This window comes from Corythoichthys intestinalis, chromosome 2, assembly GCF_030265065.1.
Source record: "Corythoichthys intestinalis isolate RoL2023-P3 chromosome 2, ASM3026506v1, whole genome shotgun sequence".
In the NCBI taxonomy this organism is placed as follows: Eukaryota; Metazoa; Chordata; class Actinopteri; order Syngnathiformes; family Syngnathidae; genus Corythoichthys; species Corythoichthys intestinalis.
In genome coordinates, this window is record NC_080396.1 from 46,169,725 (window position 1) to 46,186,660 (window position 16,936).

The 16,936-nt window shown below is 38.3% G+C and overlaps 2 protein-coding genes across 2 annotated transcripts; one reads left to right on the forward strand and one right to left on the reverse strand.

The window, feature by feature from the left end:
- Nucleotides 1-2,144: 2,144 nt before the first annotated feature.
- nudt15 (nudix (nucleoside diphosphate linked moiety X)-type motif 15) lies at nucleotides 2,145-12,209 on the forward strand. Its single transcript, XM_057829392.1, has 4 exons — nucleotides 2,145-2,278; nucleotides 2,362-2,510; nucleotides 10,304-10,500; nucleotides 11,916-12,209. The coding sequence occupies exons 1-4, from the start codon at nucleotides 2,234-2,236 to the stop codon at nucleotides 12,020-12,022; spliced, it is 498 nt and encodes a 165-aa protein (XP_057685375.1). The 5' UTR covers nucleotides 2,145-2,233; the 3' UTR covers nucleotides 12,023-12,209.
- A 45-nt stretch (nucleotides 12,210-12,254) lies between these two features.
- cpo (carboxypeptidase O) lies at nucleotides 12,255-16,032 on the reverse strand. Its single transcript, XM_057856558.1, has 9 exons — nucleotides 15,959-16,032; nucleotides 15,652-15,691; nucleotides 15,303-15,404; nucleotides 15,126-15,230; nucleotides 14,917-15,033; nucleotides 13,432-13,525; nucleotides 13,113-13,315; nucleotides 12,959-13,043; nucleotides 12,255-12,514 (listed from the first exon to the last, which is right to left on the reverse strand). The coding sequence occupies exons 1-9, from the start codon at nucleotides 16,030-16,032 to the stop codon at nucleotides 12,255-12,257; spliced, it is 1,080 nt and encodes a 359-aa protein (XP_057712541.1).
- Between the last annotated feature and the right edge of the window lie 904 nt (nucleotides 16,033-16,936).

Genomic DNA, 16,936 nt, shown 5'->3' on the forward strand with positions numbered 1-16,936 from the left:
ATGTGTTTTTGGTCATTTAAAACTGAATTTACCGCAGATTGGAACATATTCTCGGCTCTCCTGTTTGCCATCTGTGTTGTTGTGGAGACGACTTCCAATGCGTAAGAGTGACGTTGCTCCTTAAGAACACGTCACGCAAATAAACAAATCTGATTGCATGGATGATTTGGTTCTGGCTCGAGAGGCTAATAAGGAGATGGGTCCCAGACTCTTCTCACAGTGTTTGAAAAATACAGGGAGAATAGTCTGGCGGTGCCAGGCAACTACTCCAAAACTGTTAAGTGATTGGGATTATAGCATTGTAATTTTACCAGAAATGTCTAGCTTACCGGATGTGTCCAAACCAAACAATCCTGCTGTAATTGTGTCAGAACCTGTTTCCATAAGTGGAAAATTTGAAGTGACTGTTGAACTTCGTTATCCTGCACGTGACAGGCGACCGCCTGCTAGATTGGATTTATAACTCAGGGGTTCCCAACCTATTCCACTAAGGCACACTGTGGGTGCAGGATTTCATTCTTACCAAACAAGATGACAACACTTTTTCCCCAATCTGGTGTTTTACAAGTGCAATCAGTTGATTGCAGTCAGGTGTGGCTTGTTTTAGCAGAAGCCTCATTGGTTCAACTGTCTCTGCTGGATCGGCTGGAACAAAAACCAGGACCCACAGTGTGCCTTGAGGACTGGGTTGAAAACCCCTGTTATAACTAATAAGATGGGAAAGCAGGAGGTTCTTTTGTGTATATTTCTGGAACATGTTATGTAAAGGGGGAGGAGATGTAAAATTTTTATGTCACACTGCTGTTGTCATAGTTGTGCCCTCCCTGTGGGTGTGGTATTATGTTAGAAAGACATCAAAATGATGATTCCTGTGCACACATGATGAGAAGTACACTGGATTAAGAAGTGTTGTTACACCCTAGTCTCGGCCATTCATGTAATTAGACTAAGGAAGTACTTAACAAACCCCATCCTTTTCACCCGATCCCCATCCTCTGAAAAAATGGTGCGATTTCCGATCATGTGATCGGATCGAGACATCTCTAATGAACCCAGTGTGGTCATAGTGAGTGAACTAAAGTCTTCCCAAACAGAGCTAATTAAGTCTGGAGAAAAAATGTCTAGTTTTAATATCGCAATTATATCGCAAACCTATTGGCGGAGTTTGACTTTTGGTGGCACCACATGTTGATGACCCCGAAACGCAGTGTCAGCAATAAAATTTACTTACAAGAATATTTATAATAATAAATTGGCAATGAGCTTTTTTTTTTTTTTTTTTTTGCTTCCCATAATTCTTGAGGGAATTCTGGCTGCTCAGGCAATACTTTTCGCCAAGATCGTCAACCATTGAATATGGTATGCCTGCCGGTGTCGTGCCAATGTAGTTACTCCAGTCCAGTCAAAAATTGTATCCCCTGGGAGGAGCCATATGAAGGTAGATTTGTGTCTTTCTTATTCAATCAAAAACAAGTTGCTTCAATTAAAAAAAAAGTTGCTTAAGTCAAAATATATATTTATATATATATATAAGTTACATATAAGTATATATTATATATATACTGTATAAATCGCTTCAATGAACTAAAAAATGTGTTTGAATGCAAAAATAAATTTGAAACTCACAAAAATTCATGTGAAACCTTTTTTTGGGGGGGGGTTAATTTCATTCATTTTTGTTTTCAGTTTTATTGGTTTCCAACGGATATATATATCTATATATATCTATATATATCTATATCTATATATATATATATATATATATATATATATATATATATATATATATATATATATATATATATATATATATATGTATGTGTGTGTGTGTGTGTGTGTGTGTGTGTGTGTGTGTGTGTGTATGTGTATGTATGTGTATATAGATAGATAGATAGATAGATAGATAGATAGATAGATAGATAGATAGATAGATAGATAGATAGATAGATAGATAGATAGATAGATAGATAGATAGGAAAGTCAATTTCATGCAATGACACTTTTTCGCCCCCCCTTAAAATCCGCTTCTGCGCAACCCCCCCAAAAATCCCAATGTGATTTTTTTCCAATTTCAATCATCCCTAACGTCTATTGCTGTTAATGACATTGACTGCGTCAACAACGCCTGAAACGTGGAACAAGTAGAGGAATTGTGACCACTTGGATATTATAATAACTATAATAGCTATTAGGCCTATTGTTAAAATGTTCAACTGTGGTTTCAAAAGAACGTATGTCGACGCGATTGCCCTGGGAAGCTAAGCAGGAAGTGCTCATAGTGAGTGCTCTTGAATTTCACGATTAGCTTCCTAAGCTTGTTTTCACTTTTAGTTTTCAAGTGTACATTTATCGGTCGAACAGATGTTACAAAACGCCGCGAGACGTCCTGGAGTTGGAGTGGGTGTTTTGGTGACAGACTCGGCTCACCCAGGTTCTGTTCTACTCGGGAAGAGAAAAAGCGTTATGGGGAAAGGGAAGTACCAACTTCCCGGCGGCCACTTGGAGTTTGGGTACGTACGCACGAGGAAGTGGAAATCAGACGTAGACGCAACTAAATGTAAAATATGAGGAGAGTATTAACGCTTCACATGATAGCCGTCCAATTCATTTAAACTGGGAGGACTGACTGTCAGTGCTCATCTTTCAGTGCCATTGACGGCGCGAAACGTCCAATACATTTTGGCAGGTAGATGCTGGCAGTGAATAATCGCTTCCAGTCAAAATGTATTGGACGTCTTGCGCTGTCATGGCAGCCAATGAGTTAAAATGAGTCCTGTTTTTCGTCGCTGTGGTACGTTGCTTGGCAGAATTATGTACAAATCGTAATGGGCCACAAATGATATTTCAATGATCACATGCAATATTAATTGAATAGTCCAAACAAAATTCCTTCATTCAAAACAGAATCAGTTACAATTAGGGCTGTCAAACGATTAAAATTTCTAATCGAGTTAATCACAGCTTAAAAAATAATTAATCGTAATTAATCGCAATTCAAACCAAGTATAAAATATGCCATATTTTTCAGTAAATTATTGTTGGAATGGAAAGATAAGACACAAGACGGATATATACATTCAACATACTGTACATAAGTACTGTATTTATTTTTATAACAATAAATCAACAAGATGGCATTAACATTAACATTCTGTTAAAGCGATCCATGGATAGAAAGACTTGTAGTTCTTAAAAGATAAAAGTTAGTACAAGTTATAGACATTTTATATGAAAACCCCTCTTAATGTTTTCGTTTTAATAAAATTTGTAAAAAATTCAATCAAAAAATAAACTAGTAGGTCGCCATTGTTTTTTTATTTATTTATTTATTTTAATTAAAAATTTATTTATTTATTATTTTTTTTAAACCTGTCCTGTTCAGCTGTTTGACACGCAGAGTGGAAGTTTAAGTGCCCGGATAGTCTGAACAGTTCTAATGTTATGCGGTTATGGGGGAACAGAAGAAAAGAAACACAAGAGAAGAAAGAAAAACACAAACTACAACAAGAAATACATTGAACATCTAGACCAATTACTAATATGTTGGCGCTATCGTCAGCTAGATGTATTTCTGGTTGACACCATGTGGGGGGCCTGTTGACCAGGGAAAGAGGGGGACGGGGGTAGGGGAGTCTATAAGCTAAATGATTGAAAGGAGTAGAGTGCAAATCAGTCAATAATTACACAAAGCTCATGGTGCTGAAACCCATAAAATCAGTCACACCCAAGCGCCAGCAGAGGGCGACAAAACACCCAAAAACACAAGTTAGAAGTGGACATGACACTTTGCTGTCATTTTAATCTGTTTGAGCGGGGCATGTGCGTTAATTGCGTCAAATATTTTAACGTGATTAATTCAAAAAATTAATTACCGCCCGTTAACGCGATAATTTTGACAGCCCTAGTTAAAATTTTAAATCATTATAATTAAAGATACACGATAATATCGGCTACCGATAATTATCGGCCGATAATGGCAATTATGACGTCACACAGATAATACAGATAATAAAAAAATCAACCGATAATGCAATCCGATAATTATATACTTGATTTAGCCTCCAAATGTGCGCAACCAAGCAGTTTTCTCCACTTCTTCACTGCCGCCTGCTCAACCCCTCCCTTCTCTGAAGCCCCTGTGGGAGGAGGGGTTTAGGAGTACGGCGTCATAGAGGAGGCGGTGTTACACATCAGTGTTGAGGCGCTCTCACTAGCGTGCGTTGCTTTTCCCGTGTGTGAAATGAAATAAACGATGCTCTCGCCATCTACAAAACAGTTCCTCAAGGCCTAAAGAAAGCGTCCTCATTGAACACCACTAGCACTAACCCAGCAGCCATTTAAAACTGCATCACAATGATTTTTGGAACGAATATGAGGCTGCTGCTAGCATGAATGCTAAAGCTATTGTTAACAAATAAACTATAAAGGAAGCTCCGGGGCTTGTGACGATACAGAGACGCTGCGGTCCTCCCGGAGTCGGGGTGTTTGGGAATGCAGCCCAAAGCGAGTGGTAAACTCCCATCTATGGCTAAACACCTCACGAGATCGATAGTTGACAAGTAGCTGTCTTCCGACGGAGCCTGCCGGTCCGACAGGCCGCCGCCTCGCCCTAGGCGGGTAAAGGATGAGAGCAGAGCCATGCACCGAATGCGCCGCAGCGAGCCGGCCGGGGCGGGCGGATATCCGGTACGAACTTAGCTGCCGCCGCCACTCCGGTTCAAGACAGAGGCCTGGCGCGGGTGCTAATTTGGCAGCCGGGCGGACTGAAGGGCACAGGCGGGAGGAAATTCCCGAAATGACCTGATAGCCAAATCCCTGGATGAAAAAATAATGCAGTTTATACGACCACGATTCTTCGTGAAAGACATGCCGATCACATCAGTTTTACCACGGACATTTACACAGGTGATGTCAACAAACCATGTTTATCATGACGGCACAGTGGTGAGTTGATAACTGTAACATGCACCAAACGACACAAAGAAGTCATCCAGTCAGTAATGCATTCAGTACGCTTTAAATTTATGACGTCTTAATCAGATCATTCTTCTTAAATCTAGTCAAATAATTTTCCCCATCTTGTTTGAGTGTTGAAGACTAGTTGAATGCGCCAGATTATTCCACTTACTTGAACTAAATATTGCAATTTGTTCTTATTAAGCCCAAACATCTAAAAAAATAAGGTCATTTTCACCTAAATCAAGAAAAAATTGCTTTCAAATAATGTTTTGAACCATACATATTCTTGAATAAAGAACATTTCTGACAAGTTTTTTTTTTTTTTTTTTTAGGATTATGTATAATAATTTATTGCTTAAAATAAGGCTGTTAATCTTATTTTCAGCTGGCCATTTTTCTTCAAGAAATCTGAATGAAATATACTTGAAGTGCTGGCAGTTAATTTAACTTATTTCCAATAGATTTACACTGAAAACAAGGGACTTTAACTAGTCTTAAGGAGCTGTGTTTTTGCTGTGTAGTAATGTTATACTTTAGGAATGGCATACTTTTAAAGCCATTTTTGTGCAACTTATGTATTTACTCTGTAAGTAATTGTTGCCAAAAGTTTACCATTACACAATGTCAGACAATCTGTCTTAATTTAGATGTTGGAATTTACTACTACTACTACTTGTTCACATTTGATGTTGAAAAAAAAAGAGCAATATTATTTTTGCACAGCAATATTTTCTCTTGTGTATACTTTAAAATTTTACATAAATCTTTAATAAAATTATCGGCTTGACATTATCGGTTATCGGTTGGAACGAGGAGGAAATTATCGGTTATCGGTATCGGCTGAAAAATGCATTATCGTGCATCACTAATTATAATATAAATCAAGATAAACACGGTAGTTGAATAAATCACTGGAATGGGCTTTTAATTTTAGCAGTCATTTTTCACACGTACGGAACTGCTCGGGTGGAGAATGAATAACAAAACTTCAGTCGATTCTTTATACTACTGCTTTTCACGGTTCACTTTTCTTTTCAATGAAAAAAAAGACTTCTCTTATTTTCTTATGGGCATACGAGTGGAATGATCTTGTTTAGTAATGGAGCGAAAGGTGAATAAAAGCCAGTATTTCCACCCGAAATGTGGCGGCACGGTGGCTGAGTGGTTAGCACGTCTGCCTCACAGTTCTGAGATCAAGGGTTCAATCCCGGGCTTCATCCTTCCTGTGTGGAGTTTGCATGTTCTCCCCGTGCCTGCGTAGGTTTCCTCCGGGAACTCCGGTTTCCTCCCACATCCCAAAAACATGCATGGTAGGCTGATTGAACACTCTAAATTGTCCGTAGGTATGAGTGTGTGCGTGAATGGTTGTATGTCGCCTTGTGCCCTGCGATTGGCTGGCAACCAGTTCAGGGTCTCCCCTGCCTACTGCCCGTAGTTAGCTGGGATAGGCTTCAGCACCTCCGCGACCCTCGTGAGGAAAAGCGGCATGGAAAATGAATGAATGAGTAATGGAGCGAAAGGTGAATAAAAGCCAGTATTTCCACCCGAAATGTGGGCAGACATTTTGTCATTGCCAGTACTATTGTAGTCAATCAAATGTGAGAATTCCAAATTACCCATCCATTCTTTTTATGCCATTAACACCCATTATCACATGCACCTGTGCTCGTATTGGTATGTATGTGGGTATAATTGATATGACAAAGTGAATGCGCCTGTAAGATGTTTAAACACTTTCTCTGTTATCAGAGGCTTAAAACACAACAATTTGCGTAAATACTTTGAGCAACTGTCTTTTAGATGAAAGTCATTTACCCAACCCCTCCAAGGCCAAATGGATTGCATGTTTATCGCTGTCAATGACGGCCACTAACTTCATTTAAAACGTCAACTGACAAATTGCAAAGAGTGGTGGATTTATTTATTCGACCTTTTTGTGTTGAGCTGGAACACAGACAGGAGTTACCAGAGGACCCAAAACCAAAGAGTACATAAATTGTTCATCAATGTCGTGATGTGAAAGATCAGCAAAACTAGATAAGATCTATATATGTACTAGGGCTGTCAAAATTATCGCGTTAACGCGCGGTAATTAATTTTTTAAATTAATCACGTTAAAATATTTGACGCAATTAACGCACATGTCCCGCTCAGAAAGTATTCTGCCTTTTGGTAAGTTTTACAGCAAGACTTTTTGTGCTGTCCAACAGCGAACTCTTGTGGTCGCTTTGCGACATGGTTTATTGTTTTCTTTCCAGTTCATTATGGCTGCACGACGTCTCGGGCTGATAATGTTGTGCTTATATGATCCTTGGAGAAGATTTGTCCGTAAGTATGGTTGTTGTAAAGAATGTACATATTATGTTAGTAAGCGAAATGTTATATTTTTTGTATGAGACGCTTTTTGTTTCTGTTTAGTGAACCTGTATAGCGTGCTAAGCTAACGTTGTTGCTAATGCAATGCTTGTGTACTTTTTTTTTGGTAGTTTTACGACGGTCTAAAGAGGATAATGGTTTGAGGCCATTTTATTAATAAATCAGATGAAAAAGGAAGAAGTCTAATTATTAAGGCGTCGTTCACTAGCTGTCTAGCTTTGGAAAAAGTAGACGCTTCGGAGTGAGGACAGCATAGACAGATTTAAATGACAGTAGAGTGAAATGCCCACTACAGTCCTTTTGTACCGTATGTTGAATGTATATATCAATCTTGTGTCTTATCTTTCCATTCCAACAATTTATTTTACAGAATATGTGTATAATTTATAGAAAAATATGGCATATTTTATAGATGGTTTGAATTGCGATTAATTGCGATTAATTCATTTTTAAGCTGTAATTAACTCGATTAAAAATTTTAATCGTTTGACAGCCCTAATATTTACATTTTGATGCTGTTTTTTTTAATCATGGTTTTATGGTGTAGCTTTTGTACGTGCGATTAAATTCAATATTCATTTTGTTTTTGATGAAGATTGAACTCATTTAGAGGCCATTGACATGGATTGATGTCCAATCTATTTTGAGTTGGAAGTGTGGCAGTGATCCCTGAAACCCTAAAAGTGGCGGCCTGCAGAAGTGGTGTACACTATACATGATGGCCAATATCATATCTTAAATTTAAATTTATTTATAATAAATAAATAAATATAAATAAGTGGAATGTAGCATCAGCAAATTGGCAGCTACTTTAGGGCATTGGGTATAAGCTACAGTGTTCGTCAAAAGTATTGGCACCCCTGCAATTCTGTCAGATAATGCTCAATTTCTCTCAGAAAATGAATGCAGTTACAAATGCTTTGGTAGTAATATCTTCATTTATTTTGCTTGCAATGAAAAAACATAAAAGAGAATGAAAAAAAAAAGTCATTCTCATTTTACACAAAACTCCAAAAATGGGCTGGACAGAAGTATTGGCACCCTCGGCCTAATACTTGGTAGCACAACCTTTAGACAAAATAGCTGTGAACAACCGCTTCCGGTATCCATCAATGAGTTTCTTACAATGCTCTGCTGGAATTTTGGACCATTCGTTTTTGGCCAACTGCTCCAGGTCGCTGAGATTTGAGGGGTGCCTTCTCCAAACTGCCATTTTCAGATCTCTCCACGGGTGTTCTATAGGATTCAGATCTGGACTCACTGCTGGCCACTTTAGAAGTCTCAAGTGCTTTCTCTCAAATCATTTTCTAGTGCTTTTTGAGTGTGATTTAGGTCAATTGATTACAATATATCTCTATATATCTCTGTCTATAAAATGATTTCATTGTTTATGCCATAATTCAGTGGTCTCCAAACCATTCCACATAGGGCCGCAGCGGGCACAGGATTTCATTCCAACAAAACAAGACAACACCTATGCACCAATCTGGTGTCTTACAAGTGTAATCAGTTGATTGCAGTCAGGTGCTGCTTGTTTTAGCAGAAACTTCATTGGTTAAACTGTCGGTACTCGATCGGTTGAAACAAGAACCAGGCCCCACAGCGGCCCTTGAGGACCGGTTTGGAGACCCCTGCCATAATTAATCTTGCCATACAAATAATACATTTCAATGAAAATACAATAAACATTTCAAGACAAATCCTGGATACATAACCTTCATTGGAAAGTATTAACCAGAAAACAAAACGATATATACATGATTAAAAATATATATCATATCAATTTAACTAACTAAACTTTAAAGTAAAACTATTCATATTATTAATATTTTGTGATATTTCTTCTGAATTAATATTGCTGCTGCGTGTGCATACGTTGTTTTACAGCTAAAATATTTTTCCTTAGGAGAGTGATAGTAGGACTAGCATACTGTAACTTGACACGATTGCAAACGGACTAGCTGGCACTAACCCTTGAATTGTCATTTATTTCATTTAAAATGTAGCTACCTGGTGGATAACAATTGCCAGTATACCGAGCAAGTAACATTTTTCATCCCTACTTACTTGCTCTGCACTTGTCTGGGGAACTTCCATGAGCTAATCATTACCCCCTCCCTCTTCTTTTCTCTCTCCCTGCACCGGCTGCACGTCAGAGCGGCTGCCGCTCCCACTCTCGCCATCGACGAGGGCTGGGCAGTTGCAGCCAGACTGCTGCTTGCGAAAATATTTGTCAACTTATGACATTTTAATGCTTCGCTCTCCAGTTTGTTTAAATTTTTCTCCCTAACCTTCTCCGCGCCACCCTTCTCTTTTTTTTGCCACCACCATTCATATTGTGCATTAATGCTCGTCGCTATTTTGCTTCCACAAAGAACCAATAAAGGCTACTCTGTGCTTTCTTCGTTCTTCTATCAGATTGGTGGTGAACAGCCAGGCGCATTGGTGCCACCTGTCGGATTGGATGCGAACTGTAGATAATCAGAGGATGGGGGGATAAAAACAGTGATGTATAATGAATGGCGGCCGCCGGCCGTCCAGGGCACCGGCCGTTCTGTGATCCTCCAGAAGCCACAGATTACCAGTCCGCCCCTGCTACCAAAGCATTTCTAATTATAATCATTTTCTGGGAGAAACTGAACATTATCTGACAAAATTGCAGGGGTGCTCATACATTTGGCCAGCACGGTATATATTATTATTCATACAATTTTAAATTAGCAGCCTAAATAACGAGATGACAAAAAAGACTTTTTTTGTTTAAAATGTTAAGATCCGATAAATAAACACAAAATGAAAAAGGCCCCCAGGCCTAATCATCCATATATATTGTAATAGTATATGAAATATGCAACAAAGATTAAGGAATTGCTGGAGGAAGAAATTGGAATGGAAAGTGCATGTGTAATGCTGGTGTATACAGCAATGGTGCACAGATGACCACAGAAGTGACTTTATTCCTTTGCAGGGAGACGTGGGAGAAGTGTGCTCAGAGGGAGGTGTTAGAAGAAGCTGGTCTGCATTTGGTGAATATCCGCTTTGCCTCTGTGGTGAACTCAATCAAACTGGAGGAGCAATATCACTATGTCACCATCATTATGCAAGGAGAATTGGCCAATGAGCAGTCCCAAGAACCCCAGAACTTGGAACCCGAGAAGAATGAGGGTTTGTATATTAAACATTGATCTCACAAGTTAGTTCTCAATTCGCCGCACAGAAAAGGATTTTTCCAAAATTTGAAAAAACAAAAAAGCAGGAGCCTTAGAAGGTTTGTGGCCCCCAAAATATTAGAGATGGGATGCTCGAGCCTTCCTGCTCGAATCTGATTCGAGCAAATGAAGTAGAGGTGTGTCAAAGCAGTGTTCCGAAAACAGCGTCGAGCAAGCCAAAAATCACGTGACCGCTGCTGACGAGGCCTCGAACGTCACAGATGTGTCAGCGAGTCACACTGTTTACACAGGAAAATGAAAACATGATGGGAGCCCGCCCGCTCAATCGGTGGGAACGCAATAAAAAGTGGCAGAATTACAGTTATTCGGCGTTTTTTTAAGAGAAGGAATTTTTGCGGTGCTACAAACATTTGCAAATTTTCAAGTTTAAGTGGGAATATCATTATCTCTTATCTCACCCCCCCCCCCCCCCCCCCCAATTATACTTAATTAAAAAATAAAATATTTCACAAACCTTTCCTTACTTTTATTCGGCTCAATTATTTCCAGCTTATGATTTTGGAAACCCTCATAATATGCAATAAATAATATCCGTATTCCCAAGCACTGTGCTTACTGTACTGTAATATTTACAAAAAACTAACAATACAGAGTTACTCCCCGACATCTAGGACGAGCCACTAACTACGACTAGCACTGTCGTTTATTACAAATACTGCTTTGAACAAGTCTTCACAAAGCAATGACACGGGCTTAAAAAGGTCAACTTTAATTGTGTAATTCACACTTAATGACGACACGATCTCACAGTTGAAATAGACGACATCCACTTAATTCTATTGAAGATATGTAATGCTGAGACAATTTGACAACTTTAGTTTTAAAAAGAAACATGCACTGTTTATCCAGTAAATGGAGCTCTTGCAGTGTGTCAGATGCCTCGAAACAGTGATTCAATTTAGGGCAATTGTCTCAAAAGTGGTTCATTGTTTCGGAAAGCCTCGGTTTTTCCATCCCTACAAAATATAGTTTTCTATTGACTGTATGACATGTAAATTGAATTTGTATTGGAAATTGCCCTATGATGTCATGATAAGGATTCTGTAAAAAAGATGATGCTTAGTAAATTTAAAGTGCGAGTTGTTGATGTCAAGAAAACATGGACATATTGTTTCAGGTTTTCTATATACAGAATGTTGGTGAGTAAAATAATGTCTTATTTCAATGTTGAATTAAAATGAAAGTTAACTGAATTAAAAGTTTAACTAAATTTAGTTATAATTTTAACTAAATTAAAATTAACTGAACAATTTAGTTAATTGCTTGAGTAATTCATCATGAATTGTCTCAATACTTTTGTACACATGCAGTGACTAACTGGAGTGACTTTCTGTTTCCATCCGATCCTAGGATGGACATGGACACGGTGGGACCAGTTTCCTACTGAGGACCAGCTCTTTTTGCCACTGGCTGGACTGAGACAACAAGGATACCAGCCCTTCCAGGAACAGAAGTAGAAACTTTGAAGTAACTCATAAATTGTGTCGTTAGTCCAAGAACCTTTTCATTTTGCAAGGGCATTTAGTGTTCACTTTGTTTTCCAACATATACAAGGGGACATAGGAATTTAGACAAAAGATGTTTCATGTAATGTAGAGCACTTTGGATTACCTTGTAATGAATTGTACAGTACAAATAAATTTGCATTGCCTTTATTTTCATTCAGACAGATGCATTCATTTTTCAATGTCACATGATACTTGTGACTCCTACAGCCACCAACACAGTCCAAAGTGTTGGGATGGTGGCTGCGACAGCACCATTAAAGACCTTGTTGTGGACATAGGTAATTATGTGCAGGGCTCCACTGTAGGCCTCCTCACAAGTGGGCTGGATCTGATCCTCAGGGAGCTCAAAACCATAAAGTCCATCATCTCTCAACTCAAAGGTGTAGGAGAAGGGTATTCCTTGGAGCCGAGCCCAATCTCTGGAGGAGCCAGAGTTGGGATCTATTGAAATTTGGGGGGGGGGGGAGATTAACAAGCATCATGAGGAGAGCCACACTTTTCCTTTTCATAGTTTGGCTGGGCCTGCGATTTATACTCGGGTGTAATTTATACACTAGGTGTTCATTGTTCATAAGTGATAGCGAAGATGAAGGCTTTAATTGATTTGTGATTTGGTGTAAGAACAAGAGTTTGGTAAAAATTAAAATTATGTTGCGTTGTTTAGGCTAGTAACTGCAGTACTCACGATGCCTGTTGGAGACAATCACAGACATTCATACGTCAATGCTCAACGTGTTCAATTAAACACACGACCATGCTAATGGCACACAGAAATGTAAGCCAAATTGAAGACTTATATTTAAATCTAAATTACAACCAGATTTTTTGATGTGGCGAGGCAGGAGTGCTGAAGTATGATCGTGTCATGTCATATGTCATACTTACATAATATATCTGGTGATGTCCCTACTCTGTAGATCTTCCCATGTACCTTAAAAATGGCCTCGGCCGCACCCATGCCAACTTCCATCTAAAGAGTAAGAACATATTTTCCCCATATTAATCGCCTAAAAAAATTTGTGGTTGCGCATTGACATACTAGTTCTTTGTAGTTGGGGGCAGTGAAATTGGGGTGTCCATAGGGAAGCAAAAGCAGCTGGCCATAGGAGTGAATGGTGAGGAAACACAGGAAATCCTCCTTCCTGCTTCCTACAAAGTAGGTAACGGCATGTGTCTCAGGCTCAGACTCGTGAGCTCTGCCGCCGTAAGTGTCCTTGCAACAATCAGATGACACCCCAATAGCTATCACAAGAATGAGAATTATGCAAATGTAAGAGTCACTACCTTATACTCTCATACCCCAACAAATAGCGGGGGACATTGACACTCAATGTGTTGTTATGAAGAAAAACACTGACTGCCCCAGTTGGCGTCAAAGTTGCGGTTAAGATCAGTCCCGATGCAGCTGCAGCCTGCTGGTGCCGGCGATCTGTTCTTCCTCCAGAGACGGGTCTAAATGGGTCAGAGTAGCCACTTATAGTAAGCTTGTCGCTACATGTTATTGTGATAATGCTGAAAATCAAGAATTCATGATGGTTGACAGCCTTTGGGTGTCTATTTTCAATGATTCAAATTTAAATACATCCATCCCAACACTTGTGCAAAATGACAAAAAGAAATGTTATAAATTAGATAAGATATATAGTGTAAAGGAAGTCATTGCCCAATCAAAAAGCCTACAACACAACAAAACATTTTGAAAGCGCTATGTTATTTCTATCAACAACCTTGGATGATGAAAATAGTGTTTTAAGGAGATTAATGACAATAAAGGTATGTGTTCATTGAACTGCGTTTGATTGCTGCATGTTATGTTGGTCAAACGCATCTATGAAACAAGGCTGGTTTGTGGAAACCTGACCTCGCTATAAGTTGGGAGAAATATGAAGAGCCTATTTTGTCACAGTGGTACCTTAACATATGAGTTTAATTTGCTAAAATACTCATATTTTAAATATTCTTTAGTCATTGAAATGAATGGAGATTACATTAATTAAAATTAATCAACATTACTGTCTCGCTGTTCCCAAAATAAAAGGGAAAAAAATATATGTTAGTTGTTTTTTTTGTGTGCAATTTACTACGATATTGCACTGTATAAAATCTTACTGTATCTTTGTGCTTTCCCGTCTGCTGTACCCAGGTTGGGCAACAGAGGTTAGTATAATACTATACACTCGTGCAGATACAAACTAAAAACATTTGTTCTTTATGTAATTGAATCAGATGCAATAAAACAATTATGTTTGTTACAGTATACATGTATTAATTGATAAATGAATATATAGGGTATAAATATTGTTTATGACTGATATTAATAGATATTTTGTCTCAACAAAAAGTGTTGCAAGTTTTAAGTGGGCAGTTGTAGACAGTATTTATAGTATTAATTATAGTAAATAGAAAATGCAGTTACTGTGTAAATTGCGTTGGGAAGCTTTGCTGTCTCATGGGTCACTTCCTCTATATTTTCGGTCCATTCCTATAAATTTTGGGGCATTTTCGTGTCACTTCCTTTTTAACTCCTACTGCCATTGACAGTTTTAGATGTCCAATCCATTTGGACTGGTAGGACTGGCAGCAAATTGCATTTTGAATTTCCATCACATAAAAATTACAACTACTGTATCAAAGTAGTAAATCAGCCTCTTAAAATAAAGAGTTTCAAAATGCATCGTTAATCTGTAATCTAATCTAATCTAATGATAGACTTTTGAATCCTTATAAAATTGAATTGTGCAATGGCAGGGTTGTACTTTACCAATTTCTAGTCCTCCTTTTTCCTCCCAGCCAAAACCCTGATAAGGCAATAAGGAAAATGTCCTAAGAAATGCAATACTCACAGAGTTGTCCTTCCACGAATAAATGTAACCGTCCATGTTGAGCACCGGGGTGACGTAAAAGTCTATGTTCCTAATCATCTCTCCCATTTTAGGGTCTGTCTTGTATGTCTGTAAAATCTAGAAGGAAAAACTCATGAAAAAACATTTGCTCATTGAATGTTTCTGTCGATTTAACATAGTTGAAAAATATTTACATGATGACTGATTACCTTGCTGACAAAGTACTGACAGAAGGCTGGAGCAATCCATTCCCTAGCATGAATACCACAGTCCATCCAGATTGCTTTTTTCCTTGCTCCAGTGTCTACACCAATCTGCGTAGCTAATAGGACTTCTTTTCTATAGACAATCATTAGTTTGCAACTTAATGTTAATGCTATTGTTACCTTGAGCATACGTATTGTCCTCAGCTCATAGGTCTTCCCATACTCTACTATGGTCACAATATCAGCGTAGTCTTTTGCAAGTTGCGCCATCCACTCAGAGATCTGTTGGACTCAAAAATGTAAAGCCTTGTTTGAATTGAATTGCCCCGTTCGCAGTGTCATTTATAAATGGACGGATTGGATTTTTTTGCATCCTAACATTGGTCTGTTTTAAACCACTTCCCTATGTGGGTGGGAATGTGTGCTCAAATCGGATTGAATGTGATTTCATCAAATCAGAGTGGATACAAAGTGTCCCAAAATCGAATTTGCCTTAGGGTCTGCCTGTGGGTGATTGTTTTTTCCTTACCTCTGACATGGGATGGTATTTGTAGTAATCGTACTGCGGTCTGTTGCACACACCAAACAGCATTAGGGAAAATGAGTCATCTTTCAGACTTTCATATTAGTTACACATTATGGAAACATAATTTAGTTAATGAGCAATGTGTTGCTTTAAATCATTAACACCACTATATGCAAGTTGGGATGTTCCCAATATTTAGTTTACGTTAATTGACCTAGTATTAAAACGCTTAACGGTACAGAGATGCATTAAATAAGTAATCACATTCAGTTATAGGGGAAAAAAAGTTTTGGGGAAAAAATTGACTCACTTTTCAAGCATTGCAGCTCCTGCCACTGAAACCAGCACCACAAGAGCGACTCCCACATCCCTGATTGCTGCCATTTCGAGAAGAGTTCTTTGCTGTAAACCTATGACCTCCAGTTCCTTTTATACTGTGGTTAACGTGAAACAGATAAGGATAAACCTTTGCCTCATTTGAAGATGTGTTATCATTATAATATTGCCAATGTGTGCATTGACTTTCATTCCCAGTTATTATTTGTCATCTCATTTGAGATTTAATTGGTGATATTTCAGAGTAAAAATATACATTTGTAACCGCAGTTATGAATATGCACATTTAAAAAGAAATTAGCAGTATAAAAATAGTTGAAAAATGATTCAATATAAATTGAGTCAACTCAAAGTTAAGTTTGGCACAGGTACGTAAAAAGTTTGAGGCACCTTTCCGGGCCAGGGCCTGAAAAAGTTTACTATGAACCCCATTTTGTGTGTGTGTGTCTGTGTGTGTGTGTGTGTGTGCGTGCGTGTGTGCGTGTGTATGTGTGATTTCAATGACAGTTATTTTAATCATATACACTCTGAAGTGAGTATTTGTTTTGAGAGCATTTTGTTGCCTTGAAATATGAATGATTGCCGTTTGGTGATAGTTTTATTTTGAACATATTTTGAAGTTAAAGTTGAGATTTTGAAACTATATGGCGACAGTGATTAATTCACGTGATTGGCACTATATGGCGACACTGATTAACTCACATGAAAAAAAAAAACAGCAATTTGATGAAAGAATGATAAATTCCCAAAATGTAGGCTTCAGGCGGGTTGTTGTACTTCCATTTATATTTACTGTTAGGTAAACACAAACCAAGAGCAACATTTGTAGTTGATGCTAAAGTATGTATCGTGTTAGACACCAAAGACAGGCTAATAAATTGCATATATGTGGCAGTGTTACAACCCTTTCAGATACAAATATTGGAGCACAAATGGTGAAGAAACACAGGTC